Below are 22,028 nucleotides of genomic sequence, written 5' to 3'. Positions count from 1 at the left end.
CGACAGCAATGTGCAGATGTACAATGTGTGTAGTTTGCCATGAAAATAAAACGTATGTACTTGTACTCACCCAAACACTTACCACTCTTTCATTCTAAGCTGCATTCTTTGTACGTATGCACTACATAATATGCGTAAAGGAAAGCCTTGTACATAATACTTATTTTTTCAGCACCAGGACGGCTATATCTGCAGTGAACATTGTGGGCAGAAGCTATACGAAGACGCATGTTCATGTACTACAGAAAGTACATAATTACAATACAGATAATTTCCGCTCTAGATGAAATGACTTCCGAGTGAACGGAGGACGTATGCATACACATTGTGGAAACTTCAATAAGAACAAAACATAAGCATTCGTTGTGAAAAAACGATTTCGGTCTCGTGTATAGCATGGCGTAACTTTCCGTTACCAAGAATGTGATAGTCGTCATACGGAGTCTCTGTTTCTGACATTTAGTCCGTACCTCATGTTGCGGAAAACCCTCCGGCAACGCATTACCAGCGGGTTTCTCTGTACTGCGGAGCATTTTTTTTACAGTGTAAGCGCTCCACCCAATTCTTATCCTTCTAGCTAGTTCCCTCCCATGATTCGGATCAGCTGTCACTACCTGCCCTAAGTAGACATATTCCTTCACCACTTCCAACACCTCGTGCCAATTGTGAACTGCGGTTCCCTTCCTAAACAATTGAACATTGCTTTGGTTTTCTGCTTGTTAATTTCTATACCCACCGTACGGCTCTACCTGTCTAACTCATTGATCATGATTTGCAGTTCACCTCCTGAGTAACTCAGCAAGGCAATGTCATCAGCGAATCGCAGATTATTTTAGGCATTCTACATCAACTCTTATCCCGAACTGTTCCCAATTCAGGCCTCAGAATACCTCCTGTAAACCGGCAGTGAATAGCATTGGCGAGGTCTTGTCTCCTTACCGGACGCCCTTCCTTATTTGAATTTTATTGCTGACTTTATGGAGGACTGTGGTAGCTGTGCAGTTCCTATATACATCTTCCAGTATTTTTACATGAGGCTCTTCTACACCCTGATTCCGCAATGCCTCTATGACTGCTCAGGTTTCCACTGAGTCAAATGCTTTCTCGTAATCAATGAACCCTATATATATGGGTTGGTTATATTCTGCGCAGTTCCCTATCACCTGATCACCGTCAGCGCTGTTTTGCCTGCCATTTCAACATGAACCAACCAGCCCGACTCAGCCCTCTCCTTGACCCCAACGAAAGCCTGCCTGATCGTTTGGTTGATTGAAGTCTAAGGTTGCCCTGACTCTATTAGCGATTACCTTAGTAAATAGCTTGTAGGTGAGGGACAGTAAACTTACCGGTCTGTAATTTTTCAAGTCCATGGCGTCTCCTTTCTTATGAATTAAGATCATATTTGCGTTCTTGCAAGCTTCAGGTACGGTAGAGGTCATAAGGCACTGGGTATACTAGGTGGCTAGTTTTTCTAGCACTATATCCCCTCCGTCCTTTAACAGATCGGGTGTTACCTGATGCTCACCAGCTGCATTTCCCCTTTCCATTGCTTCTAAGGCTTCCTTTACTTTCTCTTTCGTTACTGTCGGGATAACGCCTTGTTGTGCGCTACTGTCCTATCATTAACGTTTGGATTACATTGGCTACTGTACAGAGAGAGGGTTTATTGATAAGAAAGGCAGAGAGGTTGGCCTGAAAAATAAATATCTGGCCTGCTACTCTGCTCTGGGGGACGGGAAGAGGAGATAAAAGAAGGTCACGATGGGGGACGATGATGATGGGAGGAGGCAGATAAAAAACTACTTTAAAAAAAGGCACACATTCTGACATCACAAACGCGAGACAAGGTCCGTGTCGCTCAAAAAGCGTGAGAGCGCTCGCGTTGCCTTTCAGTTCTAAAACTATCTGGCCAAGCGCCGAGGATCAAATCCTCAGAGAGGAGCGATGTGTCCATAGGCTTCAGAGCAGATGCGAGTATGAGTCTTTCACGTGCATACGCTGGACACGCCACTAAAACATGTTCTATAGTCTCTAGCACGCCACATGTGGTACATTCCGGGGAGTCCGCTTGTCCTATTAAGTGCAAGTATTTGCGCGTGAATGCCACATTTAAACGTAGTCTACGGATAACGCATGCAATAGGGCGAGGTATTCCGCGAGGAACTTAAAGGTCATCGTCGGATCTAGCCGTTTAAGGCGGATGTGGCGTGTGTCTTGCAGGGCCCAGTACCTAGCCGCCACCCTCCTCATCAATTCCGAAAGGAGACAAGTTGTGTCTACTGTAGAGAACGGTACAGCTGTACGCAGGCCACTGCTGAAGGCGCTCCTTGCTTCAGCGCCGGCGGTCTCATTTCCATCGAATCCGCAGTGTCCGGGGATCCATTGAAACATTATACGGTGGCCGTTTCCCTGAGCAAATGATACGAGACTAATGATATCAAGAGCCAGAGCTTGGTAGGCTGTGTGGCGTAGGAAGCATCCTAAAATGTGTAGCGCAGGTTTACAGTCGGTGAAAATGCACCACTCCTGAGGCGGTTCTCCGCAGATGTGGCGAATCGATTCCCGAAGGCCCACAAGCTCTGCAGCGGTTGAAGTAGACTTGTGTCCCAAAATGAATCTGCGGGTCGTCTGTTGTGCAGGGATTGCGAAAGCTTCTGTTGATGCATTTGGAGACGCAGATCCATCCGTGATCTGCGTAGAACTCTTCGGCTACTTTAACTATCTTATCCATATTGCTTATGGCATTGCCCTCCTTGTCTCTTAACGCATACATCTGGTTTTCACCTATGCCTAGTTTCCTCTTCACCGCTTTTAGGCTACCTCCATTCTTTAGAGCATGCTCGTGTCTCTCCATATTAAACGTATCGCAGGTATAAGCCGGCCGTCAGCACTCCCACACCGAGCTGTGCCCAAAGTCCTCTTGCTAACGTGCACTCGGCAGACTGGGGTCGCAAAAAGCCGAAGCGCACCGATGATATTTCTCTCTCGTCATCGCGGCCATTGTTGGTCCTCTAGTTCGGCGGACCGCCTGAGTACTAATTTCTTAGAAAGCATGAAATGTCGCCTAAAAGCATTATCAGGCATGTCGAAGGGACCCTCACGTACATTCGGCCACCGTTAACGAGCACTCAACAGCGCGCACCACATTTACCATGAACCACATTTACAATGAAGCGAACGCCAACGTCTCGGTTCCATGGACGGGCGGCGCACCGGTTCGCTTTCACTTGATTGACAGCTGGTGTGACGTGCACAAAAACCGCGGTCCCGCCTCCGGGAGATGTCGTCACGCCGGCGGTGAGTACATGCGGCCAATCACGCGCAGCGGCGAGCGGCGGCCAACGTGGAAGCGAACTTGCTCCACAGCGAACCGTTTCATGGATTCGGCCCTTGGCAGCATGCGCGCGACGGCCAGCGGGGAAGCGAACTGGCTCCAAAGCGAACCATTTTGTGGATTCGGCCCCTGGTAGCATAGCGGTTAAATCGGCCGCTGTGCCGGCCCGACGACAGCACGCGCATTCACGTGATAGGGGGGTCACATTTCTCTGACCCGAGATTTCCGGCCTCGGGCGGACAAGAAGCGTTCGAATGTGAGTGGTAAGACCTGACTCTCTTAAAATAATAGCAAATTGTTATGATCATGGGCATAATAGACATGATTCAATGTTGTGACCAAAGTTTGGGACGCCGCGCTGTCTGACCAGCCGAAGATTCGAAAACACGGTGCCGCGCTGAGAGAGAGCCTGCGGGATCTTCACACGCTTCGCTGGGCGAGGATGACTTCCCAGAGAAGGACGCCTAGGGAAAGCGACGGAAGAAAGGGTGGATTTTCGGGAACCAAAGGGACGGGGCCATTAAGCAGCTACCCGCATCCGGTAGAAGCCGGCTCAAAAGTGGAGAGCTCGCCGTTCGTTTCAGTTTACACCCGCGGCATCGCACGAGCCACGCGCGTTTTCTAGGAGAGAGAGCCGCCGGCGCGACCATTGCTACACTGCACAATTTCCTCCTCGCCCGTACCTAATGTCTGACTCAGGCAACGAGAGTCTCCGTTGTTTGGTTGAATGCAAATGTGCAAGACCGTGCTTCGTTTCTTCTGCTGCAGTGCTGTTTGGTTTGGCTCCCGTCGTGGGAGGGATGTGCCCTGTGTTTGACTGGCCACAGCCTGAGAGATAGGATGGACCTCTGGGGTTTTATGGACGACGTCGACTGAGCAAGGACGCTCTGGGCTCTGGCAAAAAGGCTCAAGTCGCTTGTCGCTATGAACTTTCAATTCCTGATCCTTTACTGTTCAAACCTTTCAGTACGTTGAGAAGTCGTGGCTGGCCAAGTATACGTGTCATTGTGGGGCCAACAGATATCCATGCCATTTTTACAGATTACTCTATTGATGTCTGTAGGTAAAAACATACTTCCTTATTCATTCTCTTAATTCACGCTTGCTAGAAATGTAACTTTTCATTCGACAGACTGAACTTGCTGAAACGCCAGTTTTCGATGTGCACCTGTCGAACTAAGATCCTTTACTCTTTTGATGAATTTTACAAGCCAAAAATCAACGAACGGCTTGAGACACCCCTAGCTGCATGACTGCATTCGTCTCGATAGCAAAGATGTATTTGACACGACTTGTGGCTGCGCGGGTGGACAAACTCAAACAAAGCATTTGAACACAATAACAAAGAGAAAATAAATAAAAATATTGAAATCGCTGGACTGGAAGTTCTTGCCCTCTGTTTCTTTTTTCTTTTTACAGAAAACAAGCATGTGATTGCTTGCAAGGAAGTGCACATTTGGGGTGCGAAATGGGCATGCGCGGGAGCTAATGTCTGCCACTGTTGGTCACGCAGGTCCTGTGGCACGCCTTGGCAGTGCGAAAACGGTTGGCCCCTTCGAGGCACCGGTGGCCGAGCTGGTTTGCCACGGGCACCGAATGGCAGCGCGGTACACGGCTGCCGGCCGCCGCCGGCCTTGGACTGCTGTCCGCGAAGTAGGCGTATTTTAAACTTTCCGCTCTGCACACCTCAGTCCTCGGGAGACGACAAGGTCGGGGGCCACGTCTCTGGCCCAGCAACCATCCCCCAGTAAGCTCGTAGAACCTGACACGGCTGTTGCTGTGCTGCTCGTCGCTGACGCAACGGCGCCAGCACTCCCCGAAAGTCCTGAAGACGTCACTGCCGCTGGCAGGGCACAGTCCCCTAGGGAAGGTCCACCGATGACAGCGGTTGCCGCTGTGATACCACCAGCTTTGAGAGACGTCTTGCCTGCTCGAAAAGACAGAATGCGGAAAGCTCGTACACTTTGAGGTAAACATAAGAAATTTCAGATTCGCAAAAAAAAGAGGGCTCCCATGGGCAACGCAATGCATATAAGCAGTCCACTAAGATATTGGAGAGGGTGGTGACCTAATTGTTTTGCTGTTAAACGGGTTTGGTCATGTCTCATAGCATGTGCGATCGAGCGAAAAAGTGCGCGAAATAAAGTACAGTATAGGCCCGGGGCGCTCCCGTCCAACTGATTGGGGCAAACAATTGCCAGAAACTGAAATATGTGATTAGCTTTCCAAAAGATTACTGCATTCTTCTTAAACATTTTCGGCCATACTATAACTCTGTCAAGTGAGCAACTAACTCTTGGTGATGAATATAAGTCCTAAACTGCAAGGCGAGACGCATGATGCTTCTAAAGACTAGTGCCCGCCTGCACTCGGCTTGCGACCTACCGAGGCGTTAAAACGCGCTGTTGAAATACGGGAGCCAGCAAGTGTCGCCAATGTAGCTTAGGTTTGAGATAACTGGGCAACGCCTGGATTAGTTGTAGCGCTATCTAGCACTTTGCTGCTTCATTCGCGCAGTTCTTTTACTCAAACACAAACATGTAAAGACAAGCGAGTGGCGGCGGCGGCTGTTGGCGACGGGGGGAGGGGGGGGCGCTTTAACTCTAGCTGCATTCGATTCAGCTGTGGTCCACTGCACCGCCTGCACTGGTTCATGATGCGCTGCACCAAATCCCTCGATTCACAGCGCCCTCTGCACCGCCGTCCGCGATTGATTTGGGTTCAGCCGTGGTGCCGCTTTGGTGAAAGGTACCGCGGCACCAGCCGCCAAGGAGGTGCAAAAAAGCTGTGCATGCACAGACAGCTTTCACCAGACGACGCGCAGACGACGCTAACGTGCTCGTAAGTATTTAAGGTGAATTGAGAGAGGTCTTCGCTGTCGTCGACGGGTCCTATGTCGTTTTGGGAGAAAATGACGCTGAAGTATACGCGACAGCAGGTAACTTTCTGTGTTTTTTGTTGTACCTGCTACTTCTAACAGATAGCTAAGCCGTCGGTGTGCATGCGAGTTCACACAAAAGGGTTTTTTTTTCAGACGGCGCAACAATGGTGTGTGGGTTTTTGGAAAAACACGGGCAGGGCGAATCCGGGCGTGTTTTTCCGGCGCCGGTACCTATGCCTGCTGCGCTATAGCATGCAGGAAGATGCTGCTGGTTCGCCGCTGCCTGGACTTTCTGCAGCTGCTACGGGGATGCCGGAGCTCACGCTAAGCAGCGAGGTAACTTTTAAAGTGCTTATAAAGAGCTGAATATTTTCCGAAGGCGTCAGAAATTATGCAGGGCCTTCAAGCGTTCCGAAAGTTCTTCGAACGACTCTCTAGCGAGTCTGAACAGCCTCATGAATTCGAAATTAAGTAGCAATTGCAACCACGATTTTACAGTACTTCGGAATTCGGCTGCGATCGGTACAAACAAGTGAGTTGCGTCAAAGGACGGCATGGAGTCGGTTTCCTCGTATTCAGTGTCGTAAGAGTAGAACTACTCCATAACAAGGAATTATGTGGTGTCCTCGTCGTCTACCATGGCGAACTCCATAAACGACCGCAAGTCTCGTTATGCACGAGAGCGACCGCACAGAAAAAAATAAACGCGAGAACTGAACCACTGAACAGCTCCACGGCAAGCAGATGACAAGACCTGCCAGCACGCGCTCGAGTGAAAATTGTCGCACATAAGGTGCGACGCTGCTGACGCGCTGCACCTGCACCACAGAACTGGATCTGCACTACGCTGGCACCAGCGACACTTTTTCATGGTTGGTGCCGTGAACCAGCTCCGAATCGAAGGAAGCTTCCATCATACCTGGTGCATTCTTTGAAGATGGCTTTATGGCGGCAGTTCTTGGCGGGTCGGCCGTACTCGATGCACCGCTGCCGGCAGGTATGCCTCGACGGGAACTTGTTTGGGCCTCGGCTGCAGACGCCCGCCCCGTCCAACGCGGTGGACACGCAGGCGTTGGTCACACGGTTGTAGTAAAACTCAATCCGGGGAATGGGGCAGTAGGAGAACATCGGAGCTTCGCAGGACGCTCTCGTCTGTGCCTGCGGAATATTGCTGCTTAGCTTCTTTCTTCAAAGCTGGCAAAGCACACTAAGGTCGTGTTGAAGTTCTGAGTGGACTCAACATGCTATCTTGAATTCATGTTGAGACAAGGAAGGGCTTGCGTTGGTGGAATGTTGAGGCAGCGTAGAATGTAAACGAAAAAGTGACCACTGTGATAGAGTTGAGCATTCTCAACACAATTTCTTGATTGATTTTATGTTGAATTCATGTTGAAATTAAAGCGGAGATTCAACACATTATCCTGAATCTCGGCTGGGGAAAAAGTTCGTAGGAATACATTCGTACCGCTCCAGATGGACCGACTACCGATTAAATATTCGGCGGTGTAGTAACATTTCATAGCTGCAATTTCTCGTTAACGCGACGCTGACAGCCCCAGTCGAGTGGTGCTCCACACATACGCACAAACACACGTGCGTATGTATACATAAATACATACACTCTTGCCTATACAACCATCATATAGGGAGCATGAAACTACTACACACGAGGCTATTTAGCTATGACGCAGTTTGATTCTTGGCTTTGTACATTTCTTGCAGATACTCTACACCCGCCTGCTGTCTAAGCTGCTGTCTTTGCAGTACATGCTAAGAGCATGGCAAAAAAAAAATTGTTAAGCATTCGACAAACTGGAGACTCAGTGCTGCGAAAGGTCACGTGTTTTCAGTCTCGGAGACTTTCTCGCCGTCTAGCCTTACGCGCGGACTCACGAGGTCTTTCCCAACGTATATTTCTAATGTGTGCAGCACTCCGCCGGTGCCTGACTGACAGGCAGGTCAACTGTAACCAGATCACTGAACTTGGCGCGTGAAGTGTCGAGAAATATTTTCAATCGCACTAATAATCCAGCACATTTAGCGGAGAATCGGGCTTTGGCTGCAGTCACCTAGCCCCTACACTCTGATTTACCCCAGGAAGATAGGGCGGCGGGCTTCGAAACCCGGATGTGACTCTCAGCGGAGTAGTAACTATAGGTAATGCTTACTGCTACGTTTTCGCCACGACAGTGCATGTAATTACATGAAACAAGAATTTTGCGTTAAAATTCGCTAGGTGCTAAACTCATGACTCCTTTCTCCGTCCTCCTCCTCCGTCGAGGCATACTGGAAGGAGAAAAACGATTGGCCAGTCACTTATATTTTCGGTCCGTGATAGGTTCTCAGGCGCTCTTGACATGTGTGAACTAACGAAGACTTCCCTCTATTCATTACGCCTACTTCCTGCTGGCAGTGAGGGCGCTTGAAGAAAGGCTACCAATATTACACCTCGGCAGCTGAGCATTCCGCTGTTAGGTTTTTTCCATTGCAGCCACATGCGAAGCTTTAAAATCTCGCTTGTCGACTTGTGGACACGAAGTCAAACAGCAGAGCATCGCGTGCCTCTGCATACCGAGCGCTCATGAGCTTGGCAGGCGTTAGCTGTGAAGATTTTTTAGCGCGTTTACAATTTTATCTTTCATGAACTGGCATTTTTCATGATCAACAGGGGTCGTGTTCTATAACCTGCCCATTGTCCATATGGTCCTCTGTAATTGCTCACTGAGATATACCCACGGTTTTCAAGCGTCTGTGTGAAGCGACCCGACCTCTGGATGTTTGGCGACCGGACCTCATCATTGGCTGCATATCGCAGCCGATGACAGCCAGTGCTGAGGTCCGGTCGCCTGCTGTTGAGAGATCGCTGCGACGCACCTCACCAGTGTTGAGGTCGGATCGCCAAACACCCTATGGTCGGGTCGCTTCGCGCAGACACTTGAAAGCCGCGGGTATATCTCAGTGACCAAAGAGAGGTGGCTGCTGGTTTCCGCCGCAGGTGGAATTTTCCGTGGGTGCAGATACAGACCCCATCAAATTCTGGAAGCATGAACTCCAACTACAAGGTACTAACTGTGCTTTATCATGCTTTAGAAGCAATATTTATGGTTGCGGTCACTTGCAGGGCACACACTCCATCGTACTGATGGCGGTGGCAGACAGCAACCTGAATTTTGTGGCAGCTAATGTTGGTGGCTACGGTCGGCAGAGTGATGGGGAACCCTGAGTGCCTCCTGGTTTGGAAAGTGCCTGGAGGGAGGTCTTCTCGGGCTGCCCCGCCACACACACATACACACGCACACACACACACACACACACACACACACACACACACACACACACACACACACACACACACACACACACACACACACACACACACACACACACACACACACACACACACACACACACACACACACACACACACACACACACACACACACACACACACACACACACACACACACACACACACACACACACACACACACAGCTGCCTGGATCAACAGCAATCGCGCCACATGTTTTCGTCTACGACGAGGCCTTTCAGCTTCGCCCTGATTTCCTGTGCCCATATTCAGGAAGGTGCCAGGAAGACCACAAGCGGATCTTCAACTACCGCCTAAACCGAGCTAGGTTATCGAAGCTATAAAATACTCTCTTTGCAACATCCATTACTCTGGGCTACTTATTTGCAGGAGGTGCGTGGAAAGCGCCTTTGGCGTTATGGCCTCGAGGTTTTGGATTTTCAGTCGAGTAAACAATATGAAGCCCGAAAATCTCGACTTTGTGTTGATGGCCGCCTGTGTTTTGAACAACGTTTTGATGGATGATGTCTTCGACATGTATGCCACGTATGCCGATCAAAAGGACAGGTTTGGGAATGTTGCGCAGGGCCAGTGGCGTGCCACCCTTGACGCTGATGGGGGCTCAGACATGCTATAGCTGCAGCCCCCTGCTGGCTACAATTTCTCTAGGGCAGCTGTTGAAGCCAGGATAATTTTCTACTCATTTGGTAAGCCCTCAGGGTGCTGTACCATGGGAACGTGCGTTCGCTGGACTGCGACCATAGGTCATGATTCATATTAGGGCCCCTCTTAAGAGCATGTGCAGTTCAGCACCAGGGCTTCACCTAGTTGGTGACTGCTTTTGGTGCGCTGTGCACTTCATTGCGCACGCGCGCACACACACACTGATATGTAACAAGCGTACTGACACTTCCTGTGAATTATAGTTATTCCATGTCAGTGTGTGTGGCTATTGTAATGTTTGGTTTGGTTTATGAGGTTTAACATCCCAAACCGGCTCAGGCGATGAGAGACGGTGTAATGAAGGGCTCCAGATAATTTCAATCACTTGAGATTATTTAACATGCACTGGCATGGCACATTACACAGGCCTCTAGAATTTGACCTTTATCAACACGTCTTTCGGATCAACAGCCAAGCACCACAACCACTGAGCCACCGCGGCGGTTATCTGTTATAAAATATACAGTCAATGAAAGCAACCCCATGTCTGTTACAAGGGCTACGAGAAGCACTGGTGTACACGCTTTCTCAATATGATCCTTTTACCAGGAGTAATGGCATGGTGCTTTCTTGAACTTGCATGTTTTTGGCCTGCGACTATAATCAGTGGCAACCGTGGCTACCTTTTTGTCTGAGCCTTGCGGTAACATGTGAAGCCTGTGTTGGTTGCTTTGTCGACATCTGCATACTCAGTACTCATTCTTTTATTTTAACAGCTGTACGACGCTTTCCATGCAAGCAACAAAATCTAAAGCCTTAGAAAATGTCCAGTTAGGCTTCGGAAAGAGCCACTGCTGGAGGTTTTTATTATGTAGCCAGGCAGGAGCCTGCCACAGATGATCAAGTCTAGTGGTATCTACAGAGTGGTTGATGCAGTCATAGTTGTAGACATACCTCCTGCCATGGTTTCTGCAGTAGTTGCTTGCAAATTCCGGAAGTTACAGCTCGAACGCAACTTACATAGCGCTGTCACACAAGCCCTCACAGATTCTCTGGGCGACTAGCGATGATGTTGAAACATGATGGGACTGTAAACCTCAGACTTCGGGACAGAGTTTGTCTGGAGCGACTACGTTATGAGATATAGTTCACTTGGTCTGGCATTTTCGGCTATTTGTGTGTATGGTAGATGTCGTTGTGTATGTAGCGTACAATATGTACGAATGCATGTTTGCATTATTTGATTGATATGTGTGAAGACAGTGACTTCTTGTTTGCTTTGTGAATATTTGTATGCCTATATGTTACACTTGTGGAGTTGTATCTATTATCTGTCCAGTGATTTTTACTGGCTTACTGCTTTGACGCAGCGCTTGGCTATCCTTTGCATTCCATACCACTTGTGTTGTATCGGTCATAGCCTCTGTGTATAAGGAGATGAGAGCTTGTCAAAGCCACCCACGAGGGAGGTTTTTCTCTCCCCTCATGATGTGCTTGAGCGCATGCATATGTGCTAAAAAAACCCGCGTGTTGACCAGCAAAAACCAAATTCTTGGACAGCAGACCATAAAGGTGTTTTTTGAGTACTGCCTAGCCAACAACAATGCCCTGAATCCTAGCGGTGCAGGCCGGTCATCTTATTCTTCATTTCCATGGGAGCAAACCAGTGAAAGGAATTTTGCGGTATTTCGTAAATAAGCGGCACTATCACTAAGGGCCCCAATTCAAAGATCGATGGGCAGCTTACCTCTGATGACAATAAAGTTTCAGTGTGAAATTCGTCAAAAACAGCGTTTTTTTGTGAGAGAAATAAACGCCGAAAAATATCCGCCCGCTCCCCTTTTTCTCTGAAATAAACATAAACATCGCAAAATGCAGGGCCTAGTTATACCTGGGCAACACCACGTTTGGTTTCTTGATAGAGTATTCAGAAACCATAGCTAGGCTACGTAAATGCAATGGGCAGTTTCTTCTCTTTTTATGCGATTAAAAATGAAATATTTGCGACTGTAATGTCCTGGTAGCTCAGTGTTGCTCGCCTTTGTCATCAGTATGCCACACGTGGTCAACAGGTCTAATTCATTGTTATTTTGTACCAAAAAGTGCAAGCGCTGCAGTGTGTTGATCTCTTTTCCAGTGCAGATGGCATTGTCTTGAAATAGGTGGCAACACAGGCATAGTATGTAAGAAAAATAGAAAGCCTGTTTTAGCTGGGCATTGACTACCGTTGTTCTACGATCCCTACAGGGTTATAATTTGTCATGGCTTCATTTCTCAGTCTTTTCTTTTAACAACTGCAGCATTGCCAAATAAACATGGTGCCAGAGATACCGAATCTGTTTTCACTTCTGTTTATTCTGACGATGACGATATCACAAGGTGTGTAGGATACGTTCCCTGGATGTAGTGGCCTATAATATTCAGAAGTTCCATCTGCAGGTGGTGGCGCATATTACATGGCACAGTTGCCAGGTATGGCTTCAAGGACATCAAAAAATGCTTGTTGGCATCTGCTGGCTTATGCGCCAGTAGCGCACTTCGCATAGATGCAAGCTGTCCCTTTACAGCATCGAGCTCCTCCTGAGTTCTCCGTCACTTTTGGGCTGCGGTGGGCCATTCTCTGCACTAAGACGCGCAGACTGGCTCGCCGAGCCTTGCTCTTCATTAAGAGGCACAGTTTGAGAGGTGCTGGGCTGCGGGAAATCGGGGCTCAAAAAATATCCTCGAAAGAGGCTTCTGGTGTCAAGTCATCGGCCGCAGCTGGATATCCTGGCCGTGGGTGGGCGTCATGGTCTTCGTGCACGGGCACCACCTGCTCTGTCCTCTGCAGTATGGTCACATTAATTACTGAGATAATGTTGTGATAGGCTTTGACAGCTGCACTGCGAATACAACTGTGGCTCTACTGATAACCATGTCTGCAAACCTGGCATTCACGAAATCACAGCTGCAATGAAAGTGTACAAACTAAATTGAATCATCACAATGATCAGTTGTGGTGGATGAAGTATATACTCTAAGAAGGAGTGCATGCAACATCCATTTTTACTGTGAAAATGGTACCCAAATGTCCCTTCTTAAAGCTCTCGCAAACAAAGGAAATGGAATGCGGGTGGGAAAGTTGCACTCAAGTAATACTTAATAGCGTACTTGCATTCGGTCCTTTAAAAGTGCACCCAGCACCTACTCTTCAGTAGGGCTCCGGCGCCACTCCGTGTGTCCATATATCAATGTCCTTAAGCTTTCGGCGGTAGGTATCTTTTAGGTTCCTTCATCAGCTTTGCTCGCACTCAACTGTAACTGAAAGCATATAAAAATTACTTACGAATGAAACCAATTATCTGCAGTGAAGTATAAACATATGCCATAAAATGTCTAGTGTTGCTTGTGTAAAACAAAACGGACTGAACTGCACTCCAATAAAATCAGAGAACATGAACTAAATATGGCTAAGAGACATTCCTATATCCGCTTCTTAGTGTCGGTGACTGCTGGGTCCCTTCATATATTGAATGAATATCCAGTCATATTCCTCCGAATGTGCCTTCCCTTAAGTGAGTGAAAATGCATACCACAAACAATGACAGCACATGCAAGACAAAACTAGGACGACTTTGGGACGAGTGTGGTTTGAGCACATAAATGGCTGGAAACAATACGGCGCTGCCGCACTAATTTCAAAGGTTCAGAATAATTGTGGTCACTTGAGTGCCTTTATAGCGGACCCAAATTTTACAGCACGCGACTATTTTTTTTAATTTCGTCGCCATCGGAAACCGCAACACCAACTCGGAAGCATTTGTCTCGCGCTGAACGGCCAAATATAACGTACTATTAACCGGGTACTGGCGTATGGTCCCCATTCAAGAACAAGGCCGGTAATCATTAAGTTCAGTGTTTCTATGTTTCAATTTTCTTGTTTAAGTAATAGAAATTTAACTGAAATGACAGGCCACATATTTTGAATGCGGTTGGCAGGCGCAGTGTGTAAACAAATGAAGGACTAAAAAAATATGAGCAGAAAAGACGTCGCCGGGGATACCTTTTTTTCTGAGCAGCGCTCAGTGTACTACGATCTACTGGCGATTTTGAAGTTCTCGTTAAACAAAACAATGCACAGCACCACTGTTTAAAACGCCGAGAATCCGCACATGCAACTGCGTACCTATCCGGCGCGCACTGAACATGTTGCATGCGTCGATCTTCCGAGCCGGCTGTCGTTTACTCTCACATGAGGGGCCGCACAATGACTCGTGATTAGCACTCTGATGTTACAAATAACAAAGTAGAGTAAGTAACTAAAATAAAAGAACTGGTACGCACCTGTGTGGTCGATTTCTCTCACGGCGTCTCTAACTTCTTCCCAAAGTCCAGCTTTGTTCATGTTCTTTCGATAGTCATTAGATTTTGCGGTCCGCAAAAGTAGCCGCCGCGCCAGTTCATCAACGAGTAGCTCATAGAAACACGCGCACGTGCCTTCAAGAGCGCGAGGAGAGGAAATTTACGATCTGTGCCCACGTGCCCTCAAAGCAACCCAAACACACCGTGTTTGCCGCTCTTTCCGCTTCTGCCAACACGTGACTGCACGTGACATGACGTCGTGATGCTTGCCATTGGTTAGTCGCAGCCCGATCCCACCAACGATGCGAACGAATTCCAACCGGACGGAACTTGACCGCAAGCATTCTGGGACTAGACCGATGGCCCTCCCTAGTCGCAGACCGACAGAATTCTTAGTGTCACAGGCAGAAATCGTATGCATGTGAAACGGCCCTAAGGCGCAGGAAAAAATTGGATATAGTAGCCACATGGACACAAATTTAAAAGGTTGCAAATGATTTTCTACTTTTGGGGAAAAAATTGACTAGTCAGTCAACAGACAGACTAGAGAGAGTAATAGAAGCCTATTTCACTATGAACAGGGGCTCCACTTGCATGAGCAAACCATCCCATCAAGTCACTTATCATAAGACTGGTTTTTTGAACGGTTCGATACGGGTATTTCTCTTTAGCCCTTTCCTGCGTTTGCTGTGCATCTTATTCGTCCTTGAATCATCATCAACCAGACTACGCCGACTGCAGGGCAAAGTCCTCTCCCATGTCTCTCCAATTAACCTAGTTCTCTGCCCGCTCTAGCCAACCTATCCCAACAAACTTCTCAATCTCATCAGACTACGTAACTTTATGCCGCCCCCTGCTACACTTGCCTTCTCTTAAAATCCATTCAGGTACCCTTGAGGAACAGCGGTTATCTTGCCTTCCCGTTACATGCCTTGCCGAAGCCCATTCCTGCCTCTTTATTTCGACTAGGATGTCATTAACCCGCGTTTGTTCCCTCACCCACTCTGCCCGCTTTCGGTCTCTTAACGCTACATCTATCATTTTTCTTTCCATAGCTTGCTGCGTTGAACATTTTTCGTTAGCCTCCATGTTTCTGCCCCATAGGTGAGTACCGGTAACATACAGTTGTGTATTTTTCTCTTGAGGGATAGTAGTAGTAGTAAGTGTTTAATGAGACTAAAAAAGGAAGGTAAAAGATTTTTGCTAACCCCGGCATCGGCCATCACTCGGCGGCGGCACCTGATCTGGGGCAGCCGAAATTAAGGATAAGCAGGCAGTGTGATGAAGTGAAATGAAAGAGGTGAGGGGACAGTAAGAAAGGATAGAGGGAGAGGTTTTAGAGATATTGGTAAACTGCCATTCATGACCTGAGAGAACCTGCCACATGCGCTCCACCACAGCCTTATCCTGCAACTAGCTACCCAAAATAAATGTATTTCCTTACCACTTCCAGCACCTCGCTACCAACTGCGAACTGCTGTTCTCTTGCGAGACTATTCACTGGGCATTACTTTGGTTTTCTGCACGGTAAATTCTAGACCTACTGCTCTGCACGGCCTGTCTAACTTATTGATCATGATTTCCAGTTCATCTCTCGAAGGACTTAGCAAGATAATGTCATCAGCAAATCGCGGATCAGTTAGGTATTCTCTATTAACTCTTATCCCCAAATTTTTTCAATCCAGGCCTCAGAATACTTCGTGCAAACAGGTGGTAAATAGCATTGGCGAGATAGGGTCTCCATGCCTAACACCCTTCTTTGTTGGAATTTTATTGCTGACTTTATGGAGGACTATGGTAGCTGTGCTGTCATTATAGGCATATTCCAGTAGTTTCACATAAGGCACTTTTACACCCTGATTCCGCAATACCTGCATGATTGCTGAGGTTTCCACTGAGTCAAATCCTTCCTTGCGTAAACACCGGATTTGTTTTTAGTTATGATCACTTTTGTGCAGCTATAAGCGGTTCTCTCGAAAAAAAAATGAACTCATCTGGCAGTTGGCGCCGTCTATTCTGTTTCATCCTTGTTTTTTGCGCCATTTCACGCTTCTTGCGTTATGTTTTGATACTGGGGCCCCGGAGCACGAAGCTCTAGGTAGGCAGATTAGGGCAATGAGCTCATGGAGCTTACAGGGCTTCGATGCGCGTCGTCCTCGCTGCTACTGAATTCGTGAACGATTTCGGCGACATCCCGTGCCGTGCCCATATAGTCCATGGTGACTGGCCTCGGCAAGTCGTCGCCGGCGTCTGTGCCAACCTCATCGTGTCTGCTTCTGCCTTCCATCTCAGCGTCCCCACCTGTCGTTTCTTCACGCTCTTCCTTTGAGTCGAAAGCTGCGACCGCGTGCCGACGCGTAGGCTCGGCAGTCTCTGCCCTTCGTCTCTTCAGCGCATCAGGGTAGTCGCCCATTGACCGCGGCACCGCCTTGGATCCAAGGGGCTCTTTTTTTGCGCCTGCGCTGTCGGCTCCGCCAGCTCCAGCCCCGGCCACCACTGGTGTTCGGCCATCCCTGCGCATGTTCACGGTAGGCGAGGGGAAGAGACAACTTGGAGTGCCCTTTGAGGCTTTCTATGGTGCTAGCACCTTTAAATATGAGAAGAGGTTGTGGCTCACATCAACAATGTTAGCCGCCGGGACGCAGGATGGTACAACGCGCAAGGAAACATAACTGCTTGCCTTGAGGTATGAAACTATACTTCCCTGGCGACAGATGACCGCTTTAGCCTGCTTCGTGTGGCAGCTCGCACATGTTTGGTAGATTGTTCATAGGTAATTGGTGCTCGAACGCTTTCGTCACATCATTGCACCGGCAGCACAGTACGCTCAGATTGTCATTGGACTTTGTTTCTCTAATAAGGCAGACACAATTACTTTGTATGTCGTTATATCCTAAAGAAATGCATTCGTCCAAGCTGTCTTTGTATAATACGGCGTTTTGCTTATTTTTGCAACAGTTCGAAAGTTTACCACTGCAAATGCTTTACGCATGAAGCATGCGCGTACCCAAACTGGTTTAAAATACGACAAAGGAAATGGTTATGCTCTTTCACCGAGATGGCAACAAATGGTGTGCTGACTATTGGCTGAATGTTGATCATTAGAGCAATGGTGAGTCGGGTTAGTCGGTACGGATCCGCAATTAAAGAAACGAACGACGCACAGAAACGAGCGTAGACTCCGTTGATAAGAGGGGATCAGTTCTGTTACATCGGAGTTAGCTTGATAGGGCTCCTGATAGGTGCCGCTGGCATTCGACATTCGCGTTGATGGAACCTGCCGCCGTGGCGCCGCTCCAGCTGTTCCGGGGTCTGTGGTGCTAGAAGCTACCTCCCCATTATTCTGCAATCACGCGTGTCCGCCGTGGCGACACCAATATGGTCGACTTCATGGAGCTGCACTATACCGCGTTACCGCGTCTGCTGCGCCTCTGGTCGCCACAGCATTCTGTTTCGCGGCAGTGTCGACAGGTGGCGCGTCTGTGTCGTTATTTCTAAAGCCCCGTTATTTCATTGGTGTCTCGACAGGCGGACATCAAGGCACCTTAGCGATTTCTACAAGGAGGCTAGCGAAAGGGGGAAAGCGTGCGCAAAGCCGCGTCGGTGAGCCAAGAGCAAAGCTGAGCGCCGGGCGCCTGCTGGGCGTTCGTGGTAGCAAAATCGCGCCTGCCGACAGTATTGGGCCGCCAGAGATTGCGCTCCTATGTGCCTTATTCCGCCGCTACTGCGGTAGCGTTTGACGACCATTCGTAATGCGCGAGACTGAATTCACACGGCGTCATGCATGGCTGAGCATGGCGCGTGAAGGGGCTAAGAAGGTGCATACCCCCTGGCTCCGTGCACCATTCCGACGTAAACATTGGTCGTCGTCCCCACGAAGATGAGAGCTAAGGCGGCCACGAAACAAAGCGTGGCCAGCGCGCAGCGGGGCTGCCCCGCCAACCGCCTCCAGCTGGAAAACTCGTCATTCCTGGGCGGCTGCTCGCTGCCGATGCACTGCAGCGCCGAGGGGGCGTCCTTCGTGCAGGGCGCACCTGCAGCACCGCTGCCCTCCTCCCCGTTGTCCGGGTAGTTCAGAAAGTAGTGTTGTATCTCCTTCGGCATCCAATAAGGCACTACGCTGTCCGCTCCACTGGCGCTGCTGCAAGACCGGCGTCTCGGAGATAGAGAGCGCCGCCGCTTATGGCCCCTGGAAGCGCGAGGGCCACCTGATAAGGTGCAAGAGACTTGCGAATTGTTCGATTTTGGCGAAGATACACGTCTAGCTGCGCCCTAAAAAACAGCTCATCAGTAATGTGCCGACGAAAAGCTTACGGGACGTTAGCATGCGGAAAAATATTTCCGGGCAGTCACGTAATCCAGTCGCCGGAAATATGTCAATATGAGGGAAGGCGAATGCTTTATCCGTTGTCAACAGTACCACCCGACTGGGTTGCGAGGCAGAGGGGGAATCAATGTATTTCTCAGCACGCGCGTTCCGTAATATTTTGATTGCGACAATGCATATGCTAGAAAAACGGAAAATGCGTCAACTCACTTTTCGGGCTTAAACCCACAACTCTTATCGAATATGAAATCGTCAAGTAGAATGCACTGCGTACTGAGTATCAGGCCTGTTTTGATGCTGAACTGCATACTGCTGAAGCCAGTCACAGATCTTTACTGATTTTTTAACCCCCCCCCCCCCCCCCCCTCCCTTATGTTTGCGATGTAGGAGGGGCCAGGAAGCTTGTGTCAGCCTGGCTAAATCGCTTCGGGCCACCCTGAGCACGTCAACTTGCCACGCAGTTGGCGAAGCCTAATTCTCCTGCATATTTTATAGCCGTAATTACATTAACCCGTGCATGCGATTTACATGACAGAGGCTCCGCGCAGTGCTCTCGTGCAGCAGCAGCTATTCGAGCGACCATGCTACGGTGCCTCGTAGAGCATGTTTAGAACAGCTCCATCCAAAGAACACGCGAGCGGCAAAATGTGCCGTTCCATCGGTTGCCACCCTGCCAGAGTGACCTGTCCATGAAAAATAGACGTCTCAGCCCAAAGATTACTTGCGAGTAGCGACTTAACTTTTCATTCTGCTGTAGTAATGTTCTCACTGCTTGGAAGGTACTCTCAAGAGCACTCATGACTGCAGCCATGCACGAACGGCAACAGTCGCGCCAGTCTCGTTTACGCAACACTCGATGGCAATGCATAGAGTTGCGGTTGACTAAGAACTTTAGAGCCTACGTTTTTGAAACGAGAAATAGCAACCGCTCTGTCACAGTCGTCAAAAAAGACAACAGAATTATCCACAACGTATACATGTTTAGAGCTCGAGTTAAAGCTAAGATATCGCAACTTTTTGCAGTGCTAAACCATTTACAAAAGTAAGTTACTTTCCATGTGTCTTAAAACAGTCTGCTCAGCATACCCACTGCATAAAAAGCATTCTAGATTATGGCATTTACTGATGCCACCATGAAACTACTACAACAATGATATCGTCGCTACCAACAACCACGAATTTCATAGAGTTTGGAGACAGGCCATACCACTAGCCCTGGCAAGAGCCTCGGTGACTGACACGCCGATCCTATACACCGATGCGGTTCGCTACTCGCAGAGACGTGTAATGTGTTTAGCTGTGCTCGATAGTACAGGTGTTTTTCGGGCATCGGCCACGCTCACCACTGTGGAGAGTAGCACGGCCGAGGAGGGTCCTATCGCCATGTCCATTATCCATGCCTGAACCATTCTGACACAGGATAGGCCCATCACAGTGGTAACTGGTTCACAATCTGCCTGCACGACTCCGGCAAACAGGGTGGTGTCGCCCTACACACCCCGCATTCTCACATCACCGCCCTCCACCGCGTTACGCAGGGTGTACCAGGACACACTCCTCTCTATGGTAATGAACGCGTAAATGCGATAGCCCAAAAGCTGACGGAATGAACACCATCGGAAGAGCTGTCCAGTCTAGGCGAGGCGCCGACAGAAACACTGAACTACCTCTAAACGCTTTAAACACAATATCCCCTTCCTGTCCCTTTTGTGGAGCAAAACCCGCAGTGACCCACTGCACTTGGGAATGCGGCATTCCTCTGGCTACCCCCTATTCGTCTACCTAAAATTCATCATGAAAGACTGCACTGACAAGCTCAGACCGACAGAAGCAACGACGACTGTCTTGGCGAGTGTCATGGCGCGAGCGAATGGGTCCCTGAACTAAGAGCTCCACCCTATGAAGAAGATACCTATATAAGAAAAGCTTCCTCTCTCTTTCTCCCAGAGTCGCGTGCTAGGCTCGGCTAAGTTCTGTCTTAACTGTGTATGTTAAGGAAAATTGCTTTACATTCTCAATTCATGCCGGGGCTATGCTTAAAAAACAAGAGAAAAAGTCTGGTGGTTTCACCGAGCATGAGACGGAATTCCTATACTGAAATGTGAGGATTAACGGCTCGAAGCTTCTGAATCGGCTATAAGATACAACGCAGTGGAGGGCTCCAAATTAATTCGATGACCTGAGGTTCCGTAACGTTCGCTAACGTCACCCAGAATATGGGCACTTTTATATTTCGCCGCCAACGAAATGTGGCTGAAGAAGGCGAGATTCCAGCTCCCGACCTCGTAATCATCCGCACATGTGCCTCAGACACTGCGCCGCTGCGACGAATACGCATAATTTTATAACGTTTATGTAGTTTGTTTCTGCTCTAATCTGAATAATGACTGACTGCCCTTCCTGAAGGTGGGACGCATCGGTTATACGCTCTGGATTGACTGCTATTTGCCGCCAGGACTGTGGACAGTACCTCAGGTGGAACTTGTCATAGGAGGTCTCCTCAGCAGACGGTGACGACGAGGAATCACTCTTTTCTGTTTTCGCTCCAGTCGCGGCCTCTCCAGTGGCTAACACGAGGTCCTGCTCGGCTTCCTCCTGCGCGTACAGCTGCGCCAGGCTCCCTGGTGTTGGCGATGGTATCTGGAAACGTAGGGTCTTGGTTGTGGGAGACCCCTTGGGGAAGCTGAAGAAGCCCGGTGTAGTTTTGAGGATGCCCGGCAGTGGCCTCCGGCATGGCTGCTGCTGGGATGCGTGCGCCGACGCGTAGGAAAGCGACGTCGGCTGGGCCGACCGACGCGAAGCTGAAGCCATTGGGAACGGAAGTGAACGCTGCGCCGTCGCTGCCAACGGACTCGCACCTCGTGACTGGAGTGGCGCGTGCCGGAGCAGGCCGCTCTTTCTTTGTCCTCGCCTCAGCCTGTGCTTTTGTCTCGCGTGCCCGCATTTTCCTTACTTATGCGCACGAAAAATGCTCAAAAGTTTAACCCGAGCTGAAATGACACCGGCGATTTAGTATTAACGGAGCACAAGACGGTTCATTTGTCTTGCTGTAACCGAAGTACAGGGCTAAGGAATTTTCACGAACATAAATAATTAGAGCCCCAATAATTGTGTAGAAGGCAGGCGCGCCGTTGTTGTGCGCGATGCTATGGGAGTCCCTGAGCACGGTGGTTC

The 22,028-nt window shown here is 49.0% G+C and overlaps 1 protein-coding gene across 2 annotated transcripts; it reads right to left on the bottom strand.

Moving 5' to 3' along the window:
• Positions 1–4,730: 4,730 nt before the first annotated feature.
• LOC144102010 (uncharacterized) lies at positions 4,731–21,725 on the bottom strand. 2 transcript variants are annotated; one of them, XM_077635261.1, is made up of 5 exons: positions 21,325–21,725; positions 18,354–18,716; positions 16,662–17,040; positions 7,135–7,373; positions 4,731–5,261 (listed from the first exon to the last, which is right to left on the bottom strand). In XM_077635261.1, exons 1-5 carry the CDS (start codon positions 21,663–21,665, stop codon positions 4,820–4,822), a joined length of 1,764 nt encoding a protein of 587 aa, XP_077491387.1. In that variant the 5' UTR covers positions 21,666–21,725; the 3' UTR covers positions 4,731–4,819. The 2 variants fall into 2 exon arrangements, with proteins under 2 accessions (XP_077491387.1, XP_077491398.1); XM_077635272.1 differs by lacking the exon at positions 18,354–18,716.
• Positions 21,726–22,028: the final 303 nt, after the last annotated feature.

The sequence above is a fragment of the Amblyomma americanum genome, chromosome 1 (genome assembly GCF_052857255.1).
Source record: "Amblyomma americanum isolate KBUSLIRL-KWMA chromosome 1, ASM5285725v1, whole genome shotgun sequence".
In the NCBI taxonomy this organism is placed as follows: domain Eukaryota; kingdom Metazoa; phylum Arthropoda; class Arachnida; order Ixodida; family Ixodidae; genus Amblyomma; species Amblyomma americanum.
The sequence above is the reverse complement of the archived record's forward strand: the minus strand, read 5'-3'. Positions and strand labels throughout refer to the sequence as shown.